We start from the raw sequence: 22,165 nt of genomic DNA, 5'->3' as shown, positions 1-22,165 counted from the left end.
TTCATTGTAAAAAATTTGCTCCTGCAATAAAAAGCTTCTCTACACCTTTCCTGATCCCACAGATTCAATGAACAGTACATAAATGGAGAGTCATCAGTCTAGAAAGAGCTGTGCATGCAAGCTGGCATTCTCTTTGCCACTCAAAAAAATGCCTCACAAAAGTCCAGTTTATTCCCAAATAAAAGCACATGTTCATATCCTCTTCCTCCATTCCTGCTTAGCATCTTCTTTTGTGCCATTTAAAAATGTATGTATGCTTCATCAAGTAGTTTGAGTCTTTTATTTTGAAAATTAATCTGATCATATTGCTAGTGAGTCTTTTTTCTGAACCTCTGAAGCAGACACCCTATGTGCTATTCATTTTGCTAATCATTTTAATAGACTTCTAATAGCAGCCAAAATAAATAAATGTTTAAAAAATAGAAACACAATGCATAGACAATAAACTTTTAAATATTTGATTCCATTGTCTTTGCTTTCCAATTACAATCTATGTTACGTTGAATTCCTCTCAGTAGAACTTTTAAAAACCCTTCTGAAATAGAGCAAAATACTCATATTCTTGTCCCCCACAAATTTGATTAGTTAATATTGGTATTTTCTTTGTGCTTAGCATTTGGATAACGAAAATAAGATACAGGCTCTTATTTTCAGGGACTTTCAAAATTACTAGAGGCAGAAGCATCTGAGTGATGGGGGAACGGAAATGGAAAAGAGCAATAACTTTGGAGTAGGTAAGGGGAGTTTCATGGAATAGACGATAACCTGAAACAAAACGGAAGTGTCTATTGCCTAGATAGGCAAAGCACAAAATAATAAAGAGCCTAGATTCAGAGACGAACTTCATATTTGGTAGGCATTAAAGACAAGGTGAAAATCTGAGGAAAGCATGAATTAAGGAAACTGCACAGATACAACTTTAATTGGAAATAAATGGCCATGTTGTAGGTGGCACTGAGAGAAGAGCTATTGGTCATGTATTATGTAACATGGAGTAATTGACACAGGAAACTATATTCAATATCCTGTGATAAACTATAACAGAAAAGAATATGAAAAAGAATATATATATGTATAACTGAATCACTGTGTTGTACAGCATAAATTAACACAACATTGTAAATCAACTATACTTCAATAAAATAAATTTTAAAAAATAAAAATAAAATCATTTGGACTGCAAAAAATTAATATTTAATATTAATAGCTTTACTTCATAAAGCTAATGGCAAAGATAAATGCAGTGTCTCAGGTAATGAAATCTATCAGTGGCATTTAAGATGAACTAGAAACAAGAATGGAATCTGCAAATCCCATTAGGAACAGAGTAATCCAAGCATAAGAAAATACAGACTTACTCTAGGTGATGATACTAGGAGTTAAGATGAGAGGATATCTAAATAGTATTCTTTTAAAAAGAAAAAAAGGAATTGCAGAGTAATTAGTAGGAGAAGATAGCTAAGAGGGAAGAAACAAGAAACAGCAGAATCTGACAAAGTTTGGAATGTTGAAGATTCCTGATTTGGGCAATGATGATGCCAATTCCTCACATACTAAGTAAGGATGAATAAAGTAGAATATTCTGTGGGAATTGTCTAATATGTAGGTAAGTGTGGTACTAAAGCCCAGTTATAATATAGCAACTAGTGGTGCCAATATGGAAGTCATAAGAATACAAATAAAAAGCTTAAGTGTTCAGAATGGAAGAATCTTCTGAATTAATTACTACGGGAACAAATATCCAGAAGACAGTAAACAACATCCATAGCCAGTGGCATCTCAGTGGGGGGAGAAGGCTCAATGGAAAAGGAAGTGAGCAAATTAGGTACAAGTCAAGAATAGAAGAAAACTATATGGTTAGACAAGATAAAATAATAGGAACAAGAAATTCACAGGAGAGGAAACCCAAATGGATAACAGATATTAAAAAGGGGGAAAAACACCACAATACCACTTTACATCCATTAGATTGGCCACAAAATAAGAAATCTGGATAATGACAAGTACTGGCATAGATGTGGTGAAATGGGCACACTTGTGTACAGCATGTATACTCCAATGATCAAGCAATACCATTCCTATATAAATATCCCCAAGGAATAATCTCACAGGCTCATAAGATGATCTGCATAAGAAATTCTTCATTTATTGAGGTATAATTTCTATACAGCAAAGTGCAGATCTTAAATGTAGAACTCATGAGTTTTTTCATATTATACCCCATGTAACCACCACCTAGATGAAAATATAAAATATTTTAATTATCCCAGGAAATTTCCTTGTGGTCCTTCCCAGTCAATTACTGACCTCCAGAGGTGACCACCATTCTGACCATGATGATACCTTTGGAAGAAGAGTAATTTTTTATTCTAATATAGTTCAATTTACTATCAAATGAGGTGGAAAATGTTTTTTGTTTTTGTTGTTCTCCAAAGGAACTTGTACGATACTGGTATTATTTCTTTAAACGACAGGAAGAATTCACCAATGAAGAGAGGTTTTAAATTCTAGGTTAAACTTCTTTAATAGATAGATAAAAAGACTACTAAAATTTTTCTCTTTCTGTTTGTGACATTTCTTATAACTTGTGTTTTTCTAGGACTGTATCCATTTCATCTCAGTTATCAAATTTGTTAGCATAAAGTTCATCATAATATCTTCTTAATATCCAGTGATACAATACCCCCTGGTCACCAGAACCAGGTGCTCCAGGGGTATCCTCTGTGTGGGCTGCATGTACTCACCTGTTGTGGTTGGGCCATGATTGCTGTGAGCATACTGGAGGGTGGAATGGCCCCCTGGAGTAGGACCCACTTTGGGGGGGCACTGGGGCCAGCTGAGGCTGCCCACTGGGTGGAGTGGGGTGGGTCCTTAGAGGAACACTGGGTGCATGGTGTTAGTGAGGCTAATGGAGAGTGGGAGAGTGACAGAAATGGTACCTGCCAGCACCAGGCCAGCTAGGTGGAAGGAGAGTTAAAAAAATGCACTAGCAATTCTGTCCCTAGAGAAAGTTCCACTAGATCCCTGCCCCTCTGGCACATGCTCTAAAATTAGTCAGTGAATCTCATTCTCGTATAACCCAGGCACTTTCAAGCTGCTGCCTCTGCAATGGGACTCAGAGAGAGTAAGTCTGTATGTGAGCCCTTCAAGAGTGGAGTCTTAGTTTCTGACAGCCCTCCAGCTTTCCCAGATGTAAGCCCCACTGGTTTTCAAAGCCAGATGTTGGGGGACTTGTCTTCCTAGTGCAGGTATCCTGGGCTGGGGAGTGCAACGTGGGGCTTGGACCCCTCACTTTTCAAGGGGGACCTCTGCAGTTATGATACCTTCTTGCTTGTGGGTCATCACACTGGGTGTGTGGGTTCTGAATAGACTGTGTCTCTGCCCCTCCTACATATCTCAATGTGGCCTTTTCTTTATATCCTTAGTTGTGGAAAATCTGTTCTGCTAGTCTTCATGTCATTCTCAGAGATAGTTAGTTGTTCTCTGTGTAGCTGTAATTTAAGTGTGTTTGTGGGAGGAGATGAGCTCAGGATTTTCCTACTCTACCATCTTGATCTAAAGCAATAAATTTCTATCTGGGTGGTACTTGAGCTTCATGCCACAAGTTCTGATGTGTCACATCTTCATTATCATTCTGCTCAAAATATTTTCTAATTCCACTGTGGATTTTTCTTTGACTTATGAGCTATGTGTATATATGCTGCTTACTTTCTAAACATTTGGATATGTTCTAATTGTCTCTCTGTTCAGAGTTTTGATTTATTTCAACAGTAACTAGAGAACATATAATGTATGATTTCAATCCTTTGAAATTTGTTGCAATTAGCTTTATGTCCCAAAATAGGGTCTATTTTGGTCAGTGTGCCACATGCACTTGAAAAGAATGTGTAATCTACAGTTGTGGGATGCAGTGACCTATGTGTGTCAGTTAGGTCATACTGGTTTATCGTGTTCAAATCCTCTACATCTTTACAGATTCTTTTGTCTGTAAACAGACAAAAATCAATTACTGAGATAGGTATGTCAAAATCTCCAACTATGGTTGTGTATTTTATCTTTCCTTTTAGTATAATCCATATTTTCTTTATATATTTTGAGGCTATGTTATTAAGTGCATACAAATTTATATTTTTGTAATCCTGTTGAATTGAAATTTTATCAATTTCAGAGAAAGAGGGCACATTACAGAAGATACAACAGACATTAAAATGATAATACAGGAATATTATGAAACAACTGAATGTCAAATATTGACAACTTAGATAAAATGCACAAACTCCTTGAAAGAAAAATGATCAAAACAAGAAGAAATAGAAAATGTGAACATCCCCATATCTATTAAAGAAACTGAATTTGAAATTAAAGATAATCCCACAAAGAAAACTTCAGACCCAGATGAGTTCACTGGTAAATTTTATCATATATTTAAGGAAAAATTATAAAATTTAAAGCAATCTTATACAAAATCACCAAACAGAGGAGTGAACATTGAAAAATCTTAGCAAATATAGCAATTTTACACAAACTCTTCCAGAAGACAGAGCAGGCATGGAATTTTAACTCATTTTATGAGGTTAGCATTAATATGATACTGAAATCAAAGATGTTATAAGTGAAAAAAATCCCCCCAAACTAAAGATTAATATCTCTCAGAAACATAGAGATAAAAATCCTTACCAAATACTAGCAAACTGAATCAAGAAATACATGGAAGAAGATAATACATCATGATCAAGTAAGGTTTATCCTGGGAATGCAAGGTCAGTTTAACATCTGAAAATCAGTGAAATTCATCACATTACCAGAATAAAATGTTCATCTCAATAAATGCAGAAAAAGCATTTGGAATATCTCATATCCATTCATGTTAAAAACTCTTCAAACTAGGAATAAAAATAAATTGCCACAATTAATAAAGGGCATCTAAGGAAAACCACAGCTAATATACTTAACACTGAAAGACTGAAAGCCTTTGCCTTCAGATTGGGAACAAGATAAAATAAACATAAAGGGCATGCAGACTAAAAAGGAAATGATAAAAAGACATGATAATGGATACAGAAAATTTTAAGGAATTTACAAAAAGACTCACTAGACTTAATGAGTGAATTTATTAGCAAGGTCTCAGAATACAGGGTAAATGTACAAGGATCAACTGTAAGAGTTCCACTTCTAGTATGGAGAAGTAACCTCCTAAACAACAATTCTTCTACAGACAGTAACTGTAAGCTCTAGAAAAACAAAACAAAACATGTATTGGTAGAGTGAATAAAAGCAAGCAGATTTTGGAGAGAAGTCAGAAGTTAGAGGAAGTCTGAACAGAGATGTGAGTTGCTATCCACCTTAGGTGAGACAGCATCTCCGATTTGAGTATAACTTGGTTAATTGCCTACTATGAAAAAACACAGAACAGTGTAACAGAATATAGTGTTACTATAACATAACACTGATAATGTTCAAGATACAATCCAAAATTACTCAATATATGATGACCTAGAAAAATGTTCTTTTGGTCACTCTCCAGTGTCTTCAGTAGTTTTTAAAATATATTTTCCAGAATTAACAGTTTTGATCTGTTAGATGGGTTGGTCCAATAGAAACAATTCAGTCCTACTATGGCTCATGTTAATTTTTGTATATGGTGTGAGGTTTGGGTCAAGGTTTTTCCTTCCATTTGATACTAATATCCATTTGTTCAAGTGAAATTTGTTCAAAAGATGTTCCTTTCTCCCACTGAATTGTATTTGCACCTTTCTCAAAACTCAGTTGTCCATATACGTGTGGGTCTATTTTTGGACTCTCTTTTGTTCCATTTATATATCTGTTTGTCCTTATATCAATACTACACTGTCTGAATTACTGTAGCTTTATAGTAAATCTGAACATTAGGTAGTGTAAATCTTTCATACTTTTTCTTCTTTCTCAAGACTGTGTTGGCTATTCTAGGTCCTTTGTATATCCATATAAACTTTAAAATCTCCTCGTCAGTTTTTATCCCCTATAATTACAAATAATTGAACAAGTAGAATATAATTCCATAAAGCAACAGATCTCAACAACACACAACCAACTTTAAATCTATATATATAGAGATTATATATATATATAATATTAGTACACAACACCCATCAACAGCTAAATATATTCTTTTCTCAGACCATGACAGAATTAAATTAGACAACATAAAGGAAATAGACAAATTCCTTAAAAAATACAACTTACTATGTCTGACAAAAGATGAAACAGAAAATCTGAATAGCCCTATGTCTATTAAAGAAATTGAATTTGTTATTAAAACTTTCTCATCAAGAAAATTCCAGGCTCGATGGTTTCACTGGTGAATTCCATGAAACAGTAAAAAAAGAAGTAACAATCTTACACAAACTATTTCAGATAATAGAGAAGGGAAAACTTCACAACTCATTTTTTTTGTGGCCAGCATAACTCTAATACCGAAACCTGACAAAGATATTGCAAAAAAAGAGAAAACTACAAACCAATATCACTCATGAAAAATGCCAATATTTTTTTAAAAATTAGTAAACAGAATCCAACAATGCATTAATATAATAAGGGTAATAAATCAAAATCAACTAGTATTTATCTCAAAAATGCAAGGTCAATTTAACATTTGAAAATCAATAAATAAATTCACATATTTACAAAATAAAAGTGATCATATGATCACTCTAATAAGATGAAGAAAAAGCACTTGACAAAATCCAACATGTAACCATGATAAGAGAAAACCTCTTCAGTAAGCTAGGATTAGAAAGAACTTACATAACCTGATAAAGTGCAGCTTCAAAAAACCTACAGCTAACATCATACTTCATGGTACGAACTTTTTGCCCCAAATATCAGAACAAGGCAAGCATGCCCATGCTCAACACTTCTATTCAACATCGAACTAAAGGTCTTAGACTGTGAAATAAGGAAAGGAAAAGAAATAAAAATCATGAGATTGGAAAGGAAGAAGTAAAAGTGCCCTTAAAGTGATGATGATTACTTACATGAAAAACCCCAAGGAACCTACAAGAAAACTAATAGGTGGATTTAGAAATGCCTCAGGATACAAAGTCAACGTACAAAAATAAATCACTAGCAATTTATACTAGCAATGAACATCCTGAAAATAAAAAAAAAACAATGCCATTTATAATAGTATCAAAAAACATTAAATACTTAGGGATAAATTTAATGGAGGATACATAAAACTTCTAAACAGAAAGCTATAAAACACTGCTGAAAGAAGTCAAAGATCTAAATAGATGTAGAAAGTTGCCATATTCATGGATTAGAAGGCTCAATATTATTAAGATGTCAGTTCTCCTAAAATTGATCTACAGAATTAATGCCAAAATCCCAGCAAGTTTTTTCAAAAAATTACAAACTGATTATAAAATTTATATGGAAATGCAAATGACCTAGAAGAGCCAAAGTAGTTTTTTTAAAAAGCCAAGCTGGAGAACTTACCCTACCTGACTTCAAGACTCATTATAAAAGCTACAGTAATTACGTATGGGTCTGGCAAAAGGACAGTGTATTAACTATATTTTCTTATTTTCTGTATTCTTGATGCTCTGGCATCTGATGCCTTGCTGATCCTGGAGAGACTGCCCCTCCCAGGGCTAGTTATTTCCTAGAGGCAGTAAATGACTTCCCTGTAACGATACCTTTCATATGCAAACCAACCAATCCAGAGCCCATATCCACCAATTATCTCCTTCATCACGATCTCACAGGTTGAGCCACTAGCCCCATGCCCAAATCACCTCAGGGCTGGGTACCAGGCAACTAAGGACAGTCCCTACACCCCAGAGCCCGCTGAAATTACTCAAACTACCTAATTCTAAACCTCCCCAGCCTGATTACTCTGGCTCACCCATTATTTCCATGAAAATCACAATGAAGTCTCTTGCCCATGCTTCCTCCTCACAACTTCTACCTCCTGATTGACCCTGGTGCTCCCTGGTGTGACCCTATGTGGTGTGGCATGCCTCCTCCTCTTGAGAACTGTGAGTTACAAACTATTTTCACTGGCAGTTGTCTCTGGATCTGTTGACCTCACCATACCTAAATAATAATAAAACCTTCACTTTAAAACAGAAAGACATATAGATCAATTGAACAAAATAGAGAATCCAGAAATAGGTTCACATATATGAAATCAATTGATCTTAATAAATGTGCCTAGGAAATTCAGTGGGAAAAAAGTCTCTTCAACAAATGGTTCTAGAACAACTGAATATCATATTGAAAAAAATGAACAACAATCCTTACATTAAACACACAAAATGGATCATAGACCTAAACCAAAAAAGCTAAAATAATAAAACTTATAGAAGAAAATATGAGAAAATCTTTGTGACCTTGTAGTAGGCAAAGATTTCTTAAACAGATCACAAAAAATACTAAAAGTTTGAAAAAGATGATAAATTAGACTCCATCAAAATTAAAACATTTGCCTTTTGATAGGCACCAGTAAGAAAATAAAATTGCAAGGCACAAACGGACTCACAGACTTAGAGAATGAACTTATGGTTACCAGTGTGGGGAAGGGTGGAGGGAAGGGATATTTAGGGAGTTTGGGATTGACATGTATACGCTGCTATATTTAAAAAGGATAACCAACAGGGACCTACTGTATAGCACAGGGAACTCTGCTCAATGTTATGTGGCAGCCTAGATGGGAGGGGAGGCTGGGGGAGAATGGATACATGTATATGTATGGCTGAGTCGCTTTGCTGTGTACCTGAAACTATCACAGCATTGTTAATCGGCTATACTCCAATAAAAAATAAAAGTTAAAAAAATATTTTTAAAAATTGCAAGGCACAGATTGGAACAAAATATCAGTGATACATATATCTGGCTTAGGAGCTGTATCAAGCAAATATAAACAACTCTTAAAACTCAATAAAAAGAAGACAAACAACCCAATAAAAAATGGGAAAGATATCTGAATAGACAACTCACAAAAAAAATGTACAAATGGTCAATAACACATGAAAAGATACTTAACATCATTACTCATCAGAGGAATGCAACTTAAAATCATAATGATATACCATTACACATCCACTATAATAGCAAAGATTAAAGAGACTGATGATAGCAAGTGTTGGTGAGGATTTGGAGCAACAGAAATTCTCATGTATTGCTGTTAGGAATGTAAAATAATACAGCCACTTTGGAAGACAGTTTGGCAATTATAAGAAATTATAAGAAAGGTAAGTAAACACTGATTATATTATACCAGCAACTCCACTCCTAGGTATTTACCCAAGAGAAATGTAAACATATGTGCACACAAAGACATACCAGAATGTTCACTGCAGCTTTATTCATAATAACCAAACAATGACCACCTGTCATCAACAGGTATAGAGATAAACAAATTACAGTATAGTCATACCACGGAATAGTATTCATTATTTAAAAGGAACAAACTAGTGATACACTCAATAACATGAATGAATTGCAAAATCATTATGCTGAACAAATAAAGTCAGACCCAAAAGGGTAATATACCGTATGATTCCATTTATATGAAACCCTAATAAAGACAAATCTAATCTATAATAACAAAAAGCATGCCAGTGGTTGCCTGGGGCCAAAGTGGTGTTGAGTATTAACTTCAAGGGGCATGAAAGTGCATTCTGTGTGATGGAATGTAATATGTCATGATTGGGGTGGTGGTTATATCAGTGTGTACCTTTGTCAAAACTCAGCAAACTGTACTCTTAAAATGGATACATTTTATGGTATGTAAATTATACCTTAATAAGGCTGATTTTAAAAGAAAAAAATGCTAGGTGACAGTGATCATAAAGTCAGAAGATGGGAGAGAGGCGTGAGATAGGGAAGGTGGAGAGAAGTGAGGAATCTAAAGGCAACATCTACAAAGAGAAAAGAAGGTGAGGCTGGTTGTAGATGACAGTTTATTGGTATCTTAGAGTGAGAAGATGAAAATGAGATGAAGAAGAAGGTGAAAGGGCACCAGGGAGAACAGGAGTGAGGCAACCAACTGATCTTCAAAGATGGCAAATCCATTAAAACCTGAATGTATATGATAAGGATCTAAGACCCTGGGAGTGGGGTTTTGGTACTAAAGCATAAAAATGTGATGGAAGGAGAGAATATCCAAGAAAACCAGATCCATACTGAGGAAGCCTGTCATATGATCGAGACTATACATATTGCAGCAATTCTCCTGGAGGAAAGCCAAGCCAAGAAGACAGTTGATAACAGTAAGGGAAATAAAGGGAGAGAGCAATTTGGTACCAGAGAGGCCAATGTTATCTATTTTCAAGAAGTTTCTAAAGTTTTGTACCTTCAGTGGGAAGCAGCTGCATAGCACAGGGAGATCAGCTCGGTGCTTTGTGACCACCTAGAGGGGTGGGATAGGGAGGGTGGGAGGGAGGGAGACGCAAGAGGGAAGAGATATGGGGATACATGTATATGTATAGCTGATTCACTTTGTTGTAGAGCAGAAACTAACACACCATTGTAAAGCAATTATACTCCAATAAAGATGTCAAAAAAAAAAAAGGGTAGCAATCATAGCCTTTTAAAAGTATCAGCCTCAAGTATTTCCATGTCCGGATCACACTCGCTCACCTGAGCAGCTCTGATGTGGGGTTTCCTCCTCCAACGTCCAAGGCTCCTCTCCTTGCTCCAACTTGAAGATGACCTCTGGCTTGGGAATTTCACACCCTGTTAACAGGAAATGATAGAAAATGGGGTCCAGCTAATTGCTTTCCATTTGTTCTTTGGAAAAGTGACCACATTTCATTGGGAAAAGAGTAATAAGTGCAAAGGTGCAAAGGGACTGAAGAATCTCAGACCAATCAAGGATGACACCATCACACACTTCAGATGCCCCAGAGCACTCAGCAGCTGAGGATGGAAGCGGCCTCTCTGAGGTTCTGTGTTAGTTCCCTAGGGCTGCTCTAACAAAGTACCGAAAACTGGGTGGCTTAAAACAATAGGAAGGTATTGTCTCATATTTCTGGAGGCTAGAAATCTGAAATCAAGGTGTTAGCAGGGTCATGTTCTCTCTGGCAGATATAGGGGAGAATCCTTCCTTGCATCTTCTAGCACTTGTGCTTGCCAAAAATCTTTAGCATTCCTTGGCTTGTAAACACATTTTACTCCAGTCCCATGGCTGTCTTCTCCCTGTGCGTCTCTTCTCATTGTCTTCCCCCTATGCGTGCCTATTTCGGTGCCCAAATTTCCCTTTTTTGTAAGGATACCACTCAATTAGGGCCCACACCAATGACCTCATCTTAACTTGATCCCCTCTGTAAAGATTACTACTTGCAAATAAGGGCACATTCTGAGGTACTGAGGGTTAAGATTTCGACATATCTTTTTTTTGAGGGGACACAATTCAACCCATAAGAGCCGGCCCTCTGATGCCCCAAAATTCATGTCCTTCCCATGTGCAAAATACACTAACCCCATCCCAGTATCCCCCAAAGTCTTAATCATCCCAGCATCAACTCTTACGTCTAAAATCTCATCTAAACATCAACTCAAAGTCTCAAATCACATCATCTAAATCATCCAAATCTTACAGATGAGACTTGAGTATGAGTCATTCTGGGACAACATTCCTCTCCATGCAAACCTGTGGAAACAGATGAGTTATCTGCTTCCAAAATACAGTGGTGGGATGGGCAGAGGATAGATACTCCCATTCCAAAAGGGAGAAATTAGAATTTAAAAAGGGATGGGCGGTCTCAAGCAAGTCTGAAACCTAGCAGGGCAAATTCCATTAGATTTTTTTAAAATTATTTATTTATTTATGGCTGTGTGGGGTCTTCGTTTCTGTGCGAGGGCTTTCTCTAGTTGTGGCAAGTGGGGGCCACTCTTCATCGCGGTGCGCAGGCCTCTCATTATCGCGGTCTCTCTTGTTGCGGAGCACAGGCTCCAGACGCGCAGGCTCAGTAATTGTGGCTCACGGGCCTAGTTGCTCCGCGGCATGTGGGATCTTCCCAGACCAGGGCTCGAACCTGTGTCCCCTGCATTGGCAGGCAGACTCTCAACCACTGCGCCACCAGGGAAGCCCCCCATTAGATTTTAAGGCTTCACAATAATTCTCATTGGTACAACACTCTGTCCTCCAAGCCCACCAGGGTGGTAGCCCCACCCACTCAGCCCCGGGCCAGGAGTGGCACCACTTACTATTACCACTAGTGACCCATTAGCAAAAATTTTGCTTCCTGTACCGGCAACCTTATGCTCTACTGTTCTACACGTTTTAGTTCCAAAGGGAGGAACACTTCCACCGAGAGACACAACAATGATTCCATTGAACTGGAAGTTAAGTCTGCCACCTGGACATCTTGGTCTTTTCACGCCTCTGAATCAACAGGAAAAGAAGGGAGTTACTGTGCTGGCTGGGGTGGTTGATCTTGACTACCAAGGGGAAATTGGACTGCTATATCATGATGCAGGTAAAGAAGAGTATGTCTAGAATACAGGAGACCCCATAAGGCATACTATCATGCCCTGTGATTAAAGTCAATGGAAAACTACAACAATTCAACTCAGGCAGGACTACTAATGGGCCAGACCCTTTAGGAATAAAGTTTTGGGTCATCCCACTTGGTAAAAAACCACAACCAGCTGAGGTGCTTGCTGAGAGCAAAGGGAACAAAGAACGGGTAGTGGAAAAAGGAATTCTGCTTCAGGACTGCGACATAAGAAATCTGCCTAGTTTGCAGTCCGTGGCCTGCCCTGTGGATTTCAGACTCAAAAGTTCGACATCAACTCACCTGAATTTCCAGCCTGCTGGCCTGCCCTTCAGACTTGCCAGTCCCCACAACTGGGTGAGCTGGTTCCTTAAAATAAATCTCTCTCCCCTACTCTGTATTTATGTACACATGTGCACATGCGCGTATGTGTATACTCTCTATATGTATATACCCATATCCTATTGGTTCTATTTCTCTGCAGAACCATAATACAGAGTTTGGTACTGAGAGTGGCTCTAGAGGAACAGAATCTCAAGGATGAGTTTTCTGAATTAGTTATGGGATTTCTGGAATTGGTTCCTTATTCTGATTAGATTCAAAAGCACTAATGACTCTATTTCAGTAGTAAGGAGGGCACTAATAGTCCCTGGTGTGACATGGCAATAGAGATATGCAAAATATCAACACTGGATACTCCTAATCAAATGCTTATAAGAAGTGAGGTTCTAGATAACCTTGTATTTGATACCTTGGAAATTTTTGTCAAACTTCCAAGTATAGTAAGATTGCCTGATTGCTCCTAATTGCGCTGGATGAAGTGGGGAAAGAAAAGGATGAGCTCAGGGATTTGATTTCCCAGATCATGCATCGCATAAGTGACCTGAAAATTTCTCTGTCTGTCCTGAAAGTAACCCTTAGCTCCTGTAGCTGCAGAGCTGAGACGGCTGAAAACCAAACCCAGAGTCTCATCCTGTGAGTGGCTAAATTACAACACAAATTGAATTCCCAATCTCACAGAGTGCCTGCTGTTAAAGGAGAGCATTGATGAGGAAGGAACGGGATCCTGAAAACTGGAATGGAGACATATGAGGACACTGAACTTCTAAATTCAGATGAGTCTTTGCCAGTAGAAGCAGCCCTTTTACCCTCAACTGAGAAGTTTAACCCTCCTCTGCCAGAGGAGCCTGCAGTGAGCTCCCCTGAGGGACTTGCCTTGTAAGGTGCTGCTGGTTCCCCTCAGGACCTATGCCTACCACCCGTCTTTGCTTCCAGACCTATAACTAGACTTAAGTCTCATCAAGGCCCAAGGGTGAGGTACACAGTGTGACCCATGAGGAGGTGTGAGATACTCCAAAAGAACTGCATGATTTGTCCAATCTATACGGACAGAAATCTGGGGAATATGTGGAAATGGATATTAAGAGTGTGGGATAACGGAAACAACATAAAGTTGGATCAGGCCAAAATTATTGACATGTGTACACTAAGCAGATTCTGAATGTAATGTTGCCACTTGAGGGGTTAGGAAGGGCTGAAGCAGTGTGTTTGGCTGGTTGGTTGAAACATGGACCAAAACATGGCCCACACTAAATGCAGCTGAAATGCCAGGACTACTTTGGTGTACTACAGAGGAAGGCATCCAAAGGCTTAGGGAGATTGGAATGTTAGAGTGGATTTATCGTGGAAGGTTTGCTCACGCCGGGAGGGTCCAGAGACACATCTGTGATGATGACTGTGACTAATAAATTTGTGAAGGGGCCCCGGGTAATCTGTGATTGCTCTTTGCTGTAGGTCAGAAATTTCAGTGGGAACTTCTGCCAGTGAACTGGGAAACCTAAATGCAATGGGAGTAATTGGATCCTGGGGTGGCAGGGGCCAAATGGAGGCACTGAGTTGTCAAATGCAAGGTGGATGCAGTTACCACAGGGTCAAAGCAGTAATCAGAAAAGTCCGGGGGCTTCCCTGGTGGCGCAGTGGTTAAGAATCCGCCTGCCAATGCAGGGGACACGGGTTCAAGCCCTGGTCTGGGAAGATCCCACATGCTGTGGAACAACTAAGCCCGTGCACCACAACTACTGAGCCTGCACTCTAGAGCCCGCGAGCCACAACTATTGAAGCCCGCGTGCCTAGAGCCTGTGCTGCGCAACAAGAGACGTCACCGCAATGGGAAGCCCGCGCACCGCAATGAAGAGGAATCCCCTCTCACTGCAACTAGAGAAAGCCCGCGTGCAGCAGCGAGGATCCAACGCAGCCAAATATAAATAAATTAAAAATAAATAATTTAAAAAAAAGTCCGATTCACACATAAGAGTAGAAAGTTTTATAATACTGTTTTAATTCATTCTCCTACTCATTAGACTTCAGACATCTTTCAAAACAAACCTTTATCTTAGTGTTCCATTATTTAAGAGATAACCTTCTTTCAAGGCAGCAGAGTTAGGACAGTCTAAGAAAAGCAGGACAAAAACAGTATATGAACATTTCGCAAAGAACAGTTTTCAGATATTTAAGAAACTATGCTACATACTCATATATTTATGTGTTATATGTCTATACCTCTCTATCCTTCTCTCTAACACTATATGAGAATAGGGGGACTAGCATTAAATGTAACATCTGTTACAGAGTGGCTCACCTGCTCACAGACAGACATATCAACAAATTAAGAGCAAGGAAAGGGGAAATAAAAGAATACTGAGTATTCATTATGTACCAGACACTGCCCTAGGCACTTTAGATAAATTCATTCATTTCACCTTCAAAATAAGTCTCCTCTTAGTCCCTTTAGATAAGGAAACTGAGGCTCAGAGAGGTAAAATTCCAAAATCACATAGCTAGTAAGAGGCTTAGTTATTCATTCAACAAGTGGCCGGGTAGAGATTTAAACTTCTTTCTCATATACCATACTACTGTCAAATAGGAAAAAATGCATACATGTCTTTAATATACATTAGAAATAAACCAAACTTTCTGCCCTGCAAAAAACAAACAAACAAAAAGAAACAGTCCAATTCACAGAGATCTATGGGGTTGGCTAGTTGATCCTGACATCCCTAGAGAAGAAATAGGTGGGCAATCTACTAAATTCTTACTTGATCTGTCTAAGGAGAAGAGTGCTAGGTCAAGTGAACAGAAGTCTAACTTGAAACATCAAAACACAGAGTCCTGGCTCCTCAATCAATTCTCAGACTTGAGCCAGTTTACACACCCGGAATGAACACTTTTGAATGAAGGGGAGGCCGGGTCCCTGAAGGAAGGAACCCATGACACTGCCAAAAATTTATACTACTAACCTTTCTCCCAACCTTCCCTAAAGGGACCTATATCCCTTTACAGAGTACCTGTGCATTGGGGAAAAAAACAGTGAGGCTTACCAGACATCACTGGACCTTGGCACTGAACTGACACTAATTCCAAAAGACCCAAAACATCACTGTGGCCCACCAGACAGCGTAGGGGCTTATAAAAGTGAAGTGATCAATGGAGTTTTTGCTCAGGTCCATCACACACAGTGGGCTCAGTGGATCCCCAAACCCATCTTGTGGTTACTTCTCTGGTCCAGGAATGCATAACTGGAATACACATACTCAGCAACTGGCAATATCCCCATACTGGTTTCCTGACCTATTGAGTGAGGCCTTTTATGGTGGGAAATGCCAAGTGGAAGCCACTAGAACTGCCTCTACCTCGGAAAATGGTAAACTAAAAGCAGTACCGCATTCCTGAGGGACTGCAGAGATTAGTGCCACCATCAAGGCCCTGAAGGATGCAGGGTGGTGGTTGCACTACATCCCTATTCACCGTGCCTATTTGGCCTGTGCAGAAGACAGTGGATTATCATAAACTCCACCTGGTAGTGACTCCAACAGCAGCTGCTGTACCAGATATGGTTTTGTTGCTTGAGCAAATGAACGCACTCCTTGATACCGGGTATGTAGCTATTTATCTGGCAAATGCTTTTTTTAAAAACAATACCTGTTAGTCAAGACCAGCAGAAGCCGTTTTCTCTCCGTTAGCAAGGCCAGCTGTACACCTCCACTGTCCTAGCTCAGAGGCAGATCAACTCTCCAGTCCTATGTCATAATTTAGTCTGCAGGGATCTTGATCAACTTTCCCTTCCACAGGACATCACATCGGTCGATTACATGGGTGATACTATGCTCATTAGACCTAGTGAACAAGGAGGAGCAACTACTCTAGACTTATGGATAAGACATTTGTGTGTCAGAAGGTGGGAAAAAAATTTAGGGGCCTTCTATCGCAGTGAAATTTCTAGGGGTCCAGTGGTGTGGGGCATGTTGAGATATCCCTTCCAAGGTCTTGAAGAGTAAGTTTTTGTGTCTGGCTCTTCCATAAACAAAAGGAGGGACAACACCTGCCTCCCAGTGCTGCTCGTAAGGGGCCCAAGTCCTTATGATGGAGGCCCAGCCTGTGGATGGTGTGAGGGCAGGAGCTGCCCTTGGAGCACTGAGGCTGGGTCCTCCCAGAGTCGTGTTGCTTGAGAATGTGCCCAAAGTGGGCAGTAAACTCCGTCTTAGGCTAAATACTGGCTCAAAACTGATAGTCAACAAGTACCGTAAGGGACAGTTGAAGAGAGAGTTCAAGAGAGCATGTTAAGAGGTGTGACCTCAGATCAGATGTGGCAACCTCACACCTGGGTGGTGGCCCTGCCCTCTTAGCTCTGGAACCAATAAGGTGGCTCACCTTCTGGAAACAAAGAGGTGACAGCCAGTCGCCCTGCATCTTCCCAGTCTGTGCCCTCTGGGCCTGTGATGGCAGTGACAGCCCTGCTGGCTTCTGAACCATTTTGGGGGTCATTCATCCCTTTTCTTGAAGGGTGTTCACAGCCAAATAGCTTTACTGGCCTGTTTCCTGTCTGTAGAATCGCAGAACCCCAGTCTTCCTGCCTTTTTCCCTGCCTCCGTCCTCTTCAGCCCAAGCTGGCAGCGTTTCTCCTGAGATGGTTGATTGGATCCACAAATCATATACCTAATCTTTTTAGCAACTGGTTGTCCAGCCACACCCTTGGTGCTCTTTCCAGAGTACACCTTCTTATATTTTGCAGTATGGATAGGCTGAGAATTTTCCAAATCTTCATATTCTAGTTCCTTTTTACTAACAATTCCTCCTTCAATTTCTCTCTTTCCTCTAGCATTTTACTGTAAGTATGAAGCAGAAACCAAGCCTTGCCTTTAACACTTTGCTTAGAAATCTCCTCAGCTAAATATCCAAATTCATCATTCACGACTTCTGTTTTCTACCCAAGAGAACACAATTCAGCCAAATTCTCTGCCACTTTATAATAAGAATCACCTTTCCACCAGTTTCCAATTATATGTTCCTCACTTCCATCTGAGACCTCACCAAAAACACCTTTAACACTCCTATTTCTACCAACAGTTTCTCTGAGGCAATCTAGACGTTTTCTATCAAGCACCTGAAAATCTTTCCAGCCTCTACCCATTGCCCAATTCCAAAGCCACCTCCATGGTTTTTGTAGGTATTTGTTACAGCAGCACCCCACTTCCCAGTACAGAAAGCTGTGCTAGTTTCCTAGGGCTGTTGTAACAAAGTACCACTAACTGGGTGGCTCAGAACAACAGAAATTTATTGTCTTGAAGTTCTGGAGGCCAGAAGTCTAAAATCAAGGTGTAAGCAGGGCCATGCTCTTTTTGAAGGTGCTAGCGAGGGAACTGTTCCATGCCTCACTCCTGGCTTCTCTGGCCTCAGGCATTTCTTGTCCTATAGATGCATCACTCCAGTCACATGGTCATCTTTTCCTTGTATGTCTTCACATTGCCTTCCCTCTGTGTTTCTGTGTCTCTATGTCTAGACGTCCCTTTTCTATAAGGATGCCAGTCATATTGGATTAGGGCCCATCTAATGACCCTGTTTTTGCTTGATTACTTCTGGAAAGACCCTATTTCTAAATAAGGTCACATTCAGAAGTAGTGGGGGTTAGGACTTCAACACAGTTTCTTTGGGGGGGGGACACAATTTTACCCATAACAAGGTCCTTGTAGGTTCACAGAGTGGCTCTGCTTACCCAGTGAGAGGAGGTGGCTATAGTTCTCCAGCATCACGTCCTGGTACAGGCGCCTTTGAGTAGAATCCAGCTGCTGCCACTCTTCCCTGCTGAAGTCCACAGTCACGTCCTCAAAGGACACTGACACCTGTAACAACACAATCCCGTTCAGGGTGACATGGTCAGCATGGGGGGATAGGGAAGAGACAGATAGAAAATTGTTTTTAGTAATTTTTACCATAATATCCCATAGGGTATGCCTATTAAATACCTACTTATACATAATGTACAGAATACAAATATCTAATTGGAAATTTCTGCTATTCATTGTGTACAACACTCAGTCTTTCATTTTTTAATTAATTAATTAATTAATTAATTATGGCTGTGTTGGGTCTTCGTTTCTGTGTGAGGGCTTTCTCTAGTTGCGGCAAGTGGGGGCCACTCTTCATCGCGGTGCGTGGGCCTCTCATTATCGTGGCCTCTCTTGTTGCGGAGCACAGGCTCCAGACGCGCAGGCTCAGCAATTGTGGCTCACGGGCCCAGTCGCTCCACGGCATGTGGGATCCTCCCAGACCAGGGCTTGAACCCGTGTCCCCTGCATTGGCAGGCAGACTCTCAACCACTGCGCCACCAGGGAAGCCCATCAGTCTTTCATTTTTAAAAATAATATTTCGGTACAGGATTTGAACTTGATCCTATTTTGTTGCTCATTTTAATGGGAATTTGCGTTTTATAACTTTTAGAAGGAAGCATGTGCATTTTTTTCCCACTTTACATAGCTCCCTCTACTGCTGCTTTCATTTAGTCTTCAAAAATATAGCCATTTTCTCTTGATGCCTTTTTTTTTTGGCCAATTTTAATTTAATTCCATAGTGGTCACAAAACATACTCTGTATGATTTCAACATATGTTCTATCCAGAAGAACATTTCATGTGTCCCTGGAAAGGAATGCATATTCAGCTACTGGTGGGTGCAGTGTTCTATAATATATAAATCAACTCGATTGAGTGTTGTTGAAATTTTATATCACTTTACTCATTTGTCTTCTACTTGTTCAGCCAATTATTTGTCAACTTTTTGGTAAAAATTGACAGGGAAATGTTAAAAGTTTATATGGCTATGCAAAGGAACTAGAATACATAAAGCAAGGATTAGCATGGAGGATTTATACTATGTAATATTAAGACTTACTTTAAAGCTACAATAATCAGACAGCGTGGTATTGATCTAAGTACAGACACATATATCAATGGAACAGAATAGAGAATCCAGAAACACATCTGCACACATATGGACAACTGGTTTATGACAAAGGTGCCAAAGTGATTCAATGGGGGAAAGGAAAAGTCTTTTTTAAAAATTGTGCTGGAACAAATGGATATGCGTTTTGGAGGAAAAAAACAAACCCTGACCCACATCTCACACCATATACAAAAATTAACTTTAGTGTTCTCACCACACACACACACACACACACACACTCAAATGAAGCAACTCTGTGAGGTGATGAATGTATTAAGTAACTCGACTGTGGTATAAAAACAAATATATAGATCAACAGAACAGAACAGAAAGCCCAGATATCAACCCACACGTATACGGTCAATTAACTTATGACAAAGGAGCCAAGAATATAAAATGGGGAAAGGACAGTCTCTTCAATATATGGTGTTGGGAAAACTGGACAGCCACATGCAAAAGAATGAAACTCGAGCACTATCTTATACTACCTGCAAAAATTAACTCAAAATGGATTAAAGACTAGAACATGAGATCAGAAATCATACAACTCCTAGATGAAAACATAGGTGGTAAGCTCCTTGACATAAGTCTTGGAGATGAATTTTTAGATTTGACACCAAAAGCAAAGGCAACAAAAAACAAAAATAAACAAGTGGGAATATACCAAAGTAAACATCTTATGCACAGCAAATGAAACCTTCAACAAAATGACACAGCAGCCTACTGAATGGGAAAAAATATTTGCAAATCATATATCTGATAAGGGGTTAATATCCAAAATATATAAAGAACTCATACAACTCAACAGCAAAAAACCCAAAAAAATCTGATTAAAAAATGGGCAGAGGATCTGAACAGACATTTCTCCAAAGAGATATACAGATGGCCAACATGTACATGAAAAGGTGCTCAATATCACTAATCATCAGGGAAATGCAAATCAAAACCACAATGTGATATCACCTCATACCTGTTAGAGTGGCTATCATCAAAAAGACAAGAAATAACAAGTGTTAGTGAGAACACAGGAAAAAGGGAACCCTTGTGCACTGCTGGTGGAAATGTAAATTGGTGCAGCCACTATGGAAAACAAGATAGAGGTTCCTCGAAAAATTAAAAACAGAACTAGGTATGACCCAGCACTTCCACTTCTGGGTATCTATCTAAAGAAAATGAATACATTAACCCAAAAAGATATCTGCACTCCCACGTTCACTGCAGCATTATTTACAATAGCCAAGATATAGAATCAACCTAAGCATCCATAAGTGGAAAAATGGATAAAGAAAACGTGGTGTGTGTGTGTGTGTGTATATACGCACACACACACACACACAAACATACATACACACACACACAATGGAATATTATTCAGCTATAAAAAAGAAGGAAATATTGCCATTTGCAACAACATGGATGGACCTTGAGGGCATTATGCTAAGTGAAATAAATCAGACAGAGAAAGAAAATTCCGTATGATCTCACTTATATGTGGAGTCTAAGAAAAACAAAAAACAAAAAACAGAGCTCACAGATACAGAGAACAGTTGGTGGTTGCCAGAGGCAGGAGTGGGTGGTGGGTGAAATGCGTGAAGGGGTCAAAAGGTACAAACTTCCAGTTATAAAATAAATAAGCCATGGGGATGTAATATACAGCATGGTAATTATAGTTAATAATACTGTATTGCGTATTTGAAAGTTGCTAAGAAAGTAAATCTTAAAAGTTCTCAACACAAGAAAAACATTTGTAATTATGTATGGTAATGGACGTTAGCTAGACTTATTGTGGTGATCATTTCACAATATATACAATATTGAATCATCATGTTATACACCGGAAACTAATATAATGTTATATGTCAATCATACCTCAATTTAAAAAAATAACCAAGTGAAAAGTCTAGAGCTGAAAAATATAATCTGGAACTAAAAAATTCACTAGATGGGCTTAACAGCAGAAAGAGTTAATGAATGTAAAGACAGACAAACAGAAATTGCCCAGTCTGAAAAGCAGAGAGAAAAAATTTGAAAAAAAGAATACAGTCCCAGGATAAGACAATATCAAAAGATCTAACATACATGTAACTGGAGAACCAGAAGGAGACAGGAGAGGGGAAAGGGACAGAAAAATATATTTTTAAAAATAATAGGCACGGACTTCCCTGGTGGCGCAGTGGTTAAGAATCCGCCTGCCAATGCAGGGGACACAGGTTCGAGCCCCGGTCCGGGAATATCCCACATGCTGTGGAACAACTAAGCCCGTGTGCCACAATTACTGAGCCTGCACTCTACAGCCCGTGAGCCACAACTACTGAGCCCGCGTGCCACAACTACTGAAGCCCGCGCACCTAGAGCCCGTGCTCTGCAACAAGAGAATCCACTGCAATGAGAAGCCCGTGCACCACAATG

General features: G+C 39.2%; 1 protein-coding gene across 2 annotated transcripts in view; it reads right to left on the bottom strand.

Annotated features, from left to right (window-relative positions):
• The window catches only part of ZNF81 (zinc finger protein 81), a 78,892-nt gene that overhangs the window by 11,183 nt on the left and 45,544 nt on the right, over positions 1–22,165 (bottom strand). For both annotated transcript variants that reach the window (XM_007180276.3, XM_057537834.1), the window contains 2 exons: positions 18,532–18,658; positions 10,624–10,719 (listed from right to left, as the gene is read on the bottom strand). In XM_007180276.3, the coding sequence (XP_007180338.2) occupies positions 10,624–10,719; positions 18,532–18,658 (223 nt within the window). The remainder of the gene's footprint in view (positions 1–10,623; positions 10,720–18,531; positions 18,659–22,165) is intronic.

This window comes from Balaenoptera acutorostrata, chromosome X (genome assembly GCF_949987535.1).
Source record: "Balaenoptera acutorostrata chromosome X, mBalAcu1.1, whole genome shotgun sequence".
Taxonomy (NCBI): Eukaryota; Metazoa; Chordata; class Mammalia; order Artiodactyla; family Balaenopteridae; genus Balaenoptera; species Balaenoptera acutorostrata.
Note: the sequence above shows the minus strand (reverse complement) of the source record. Positions and strands in the feature narration are given on the sequence as shown.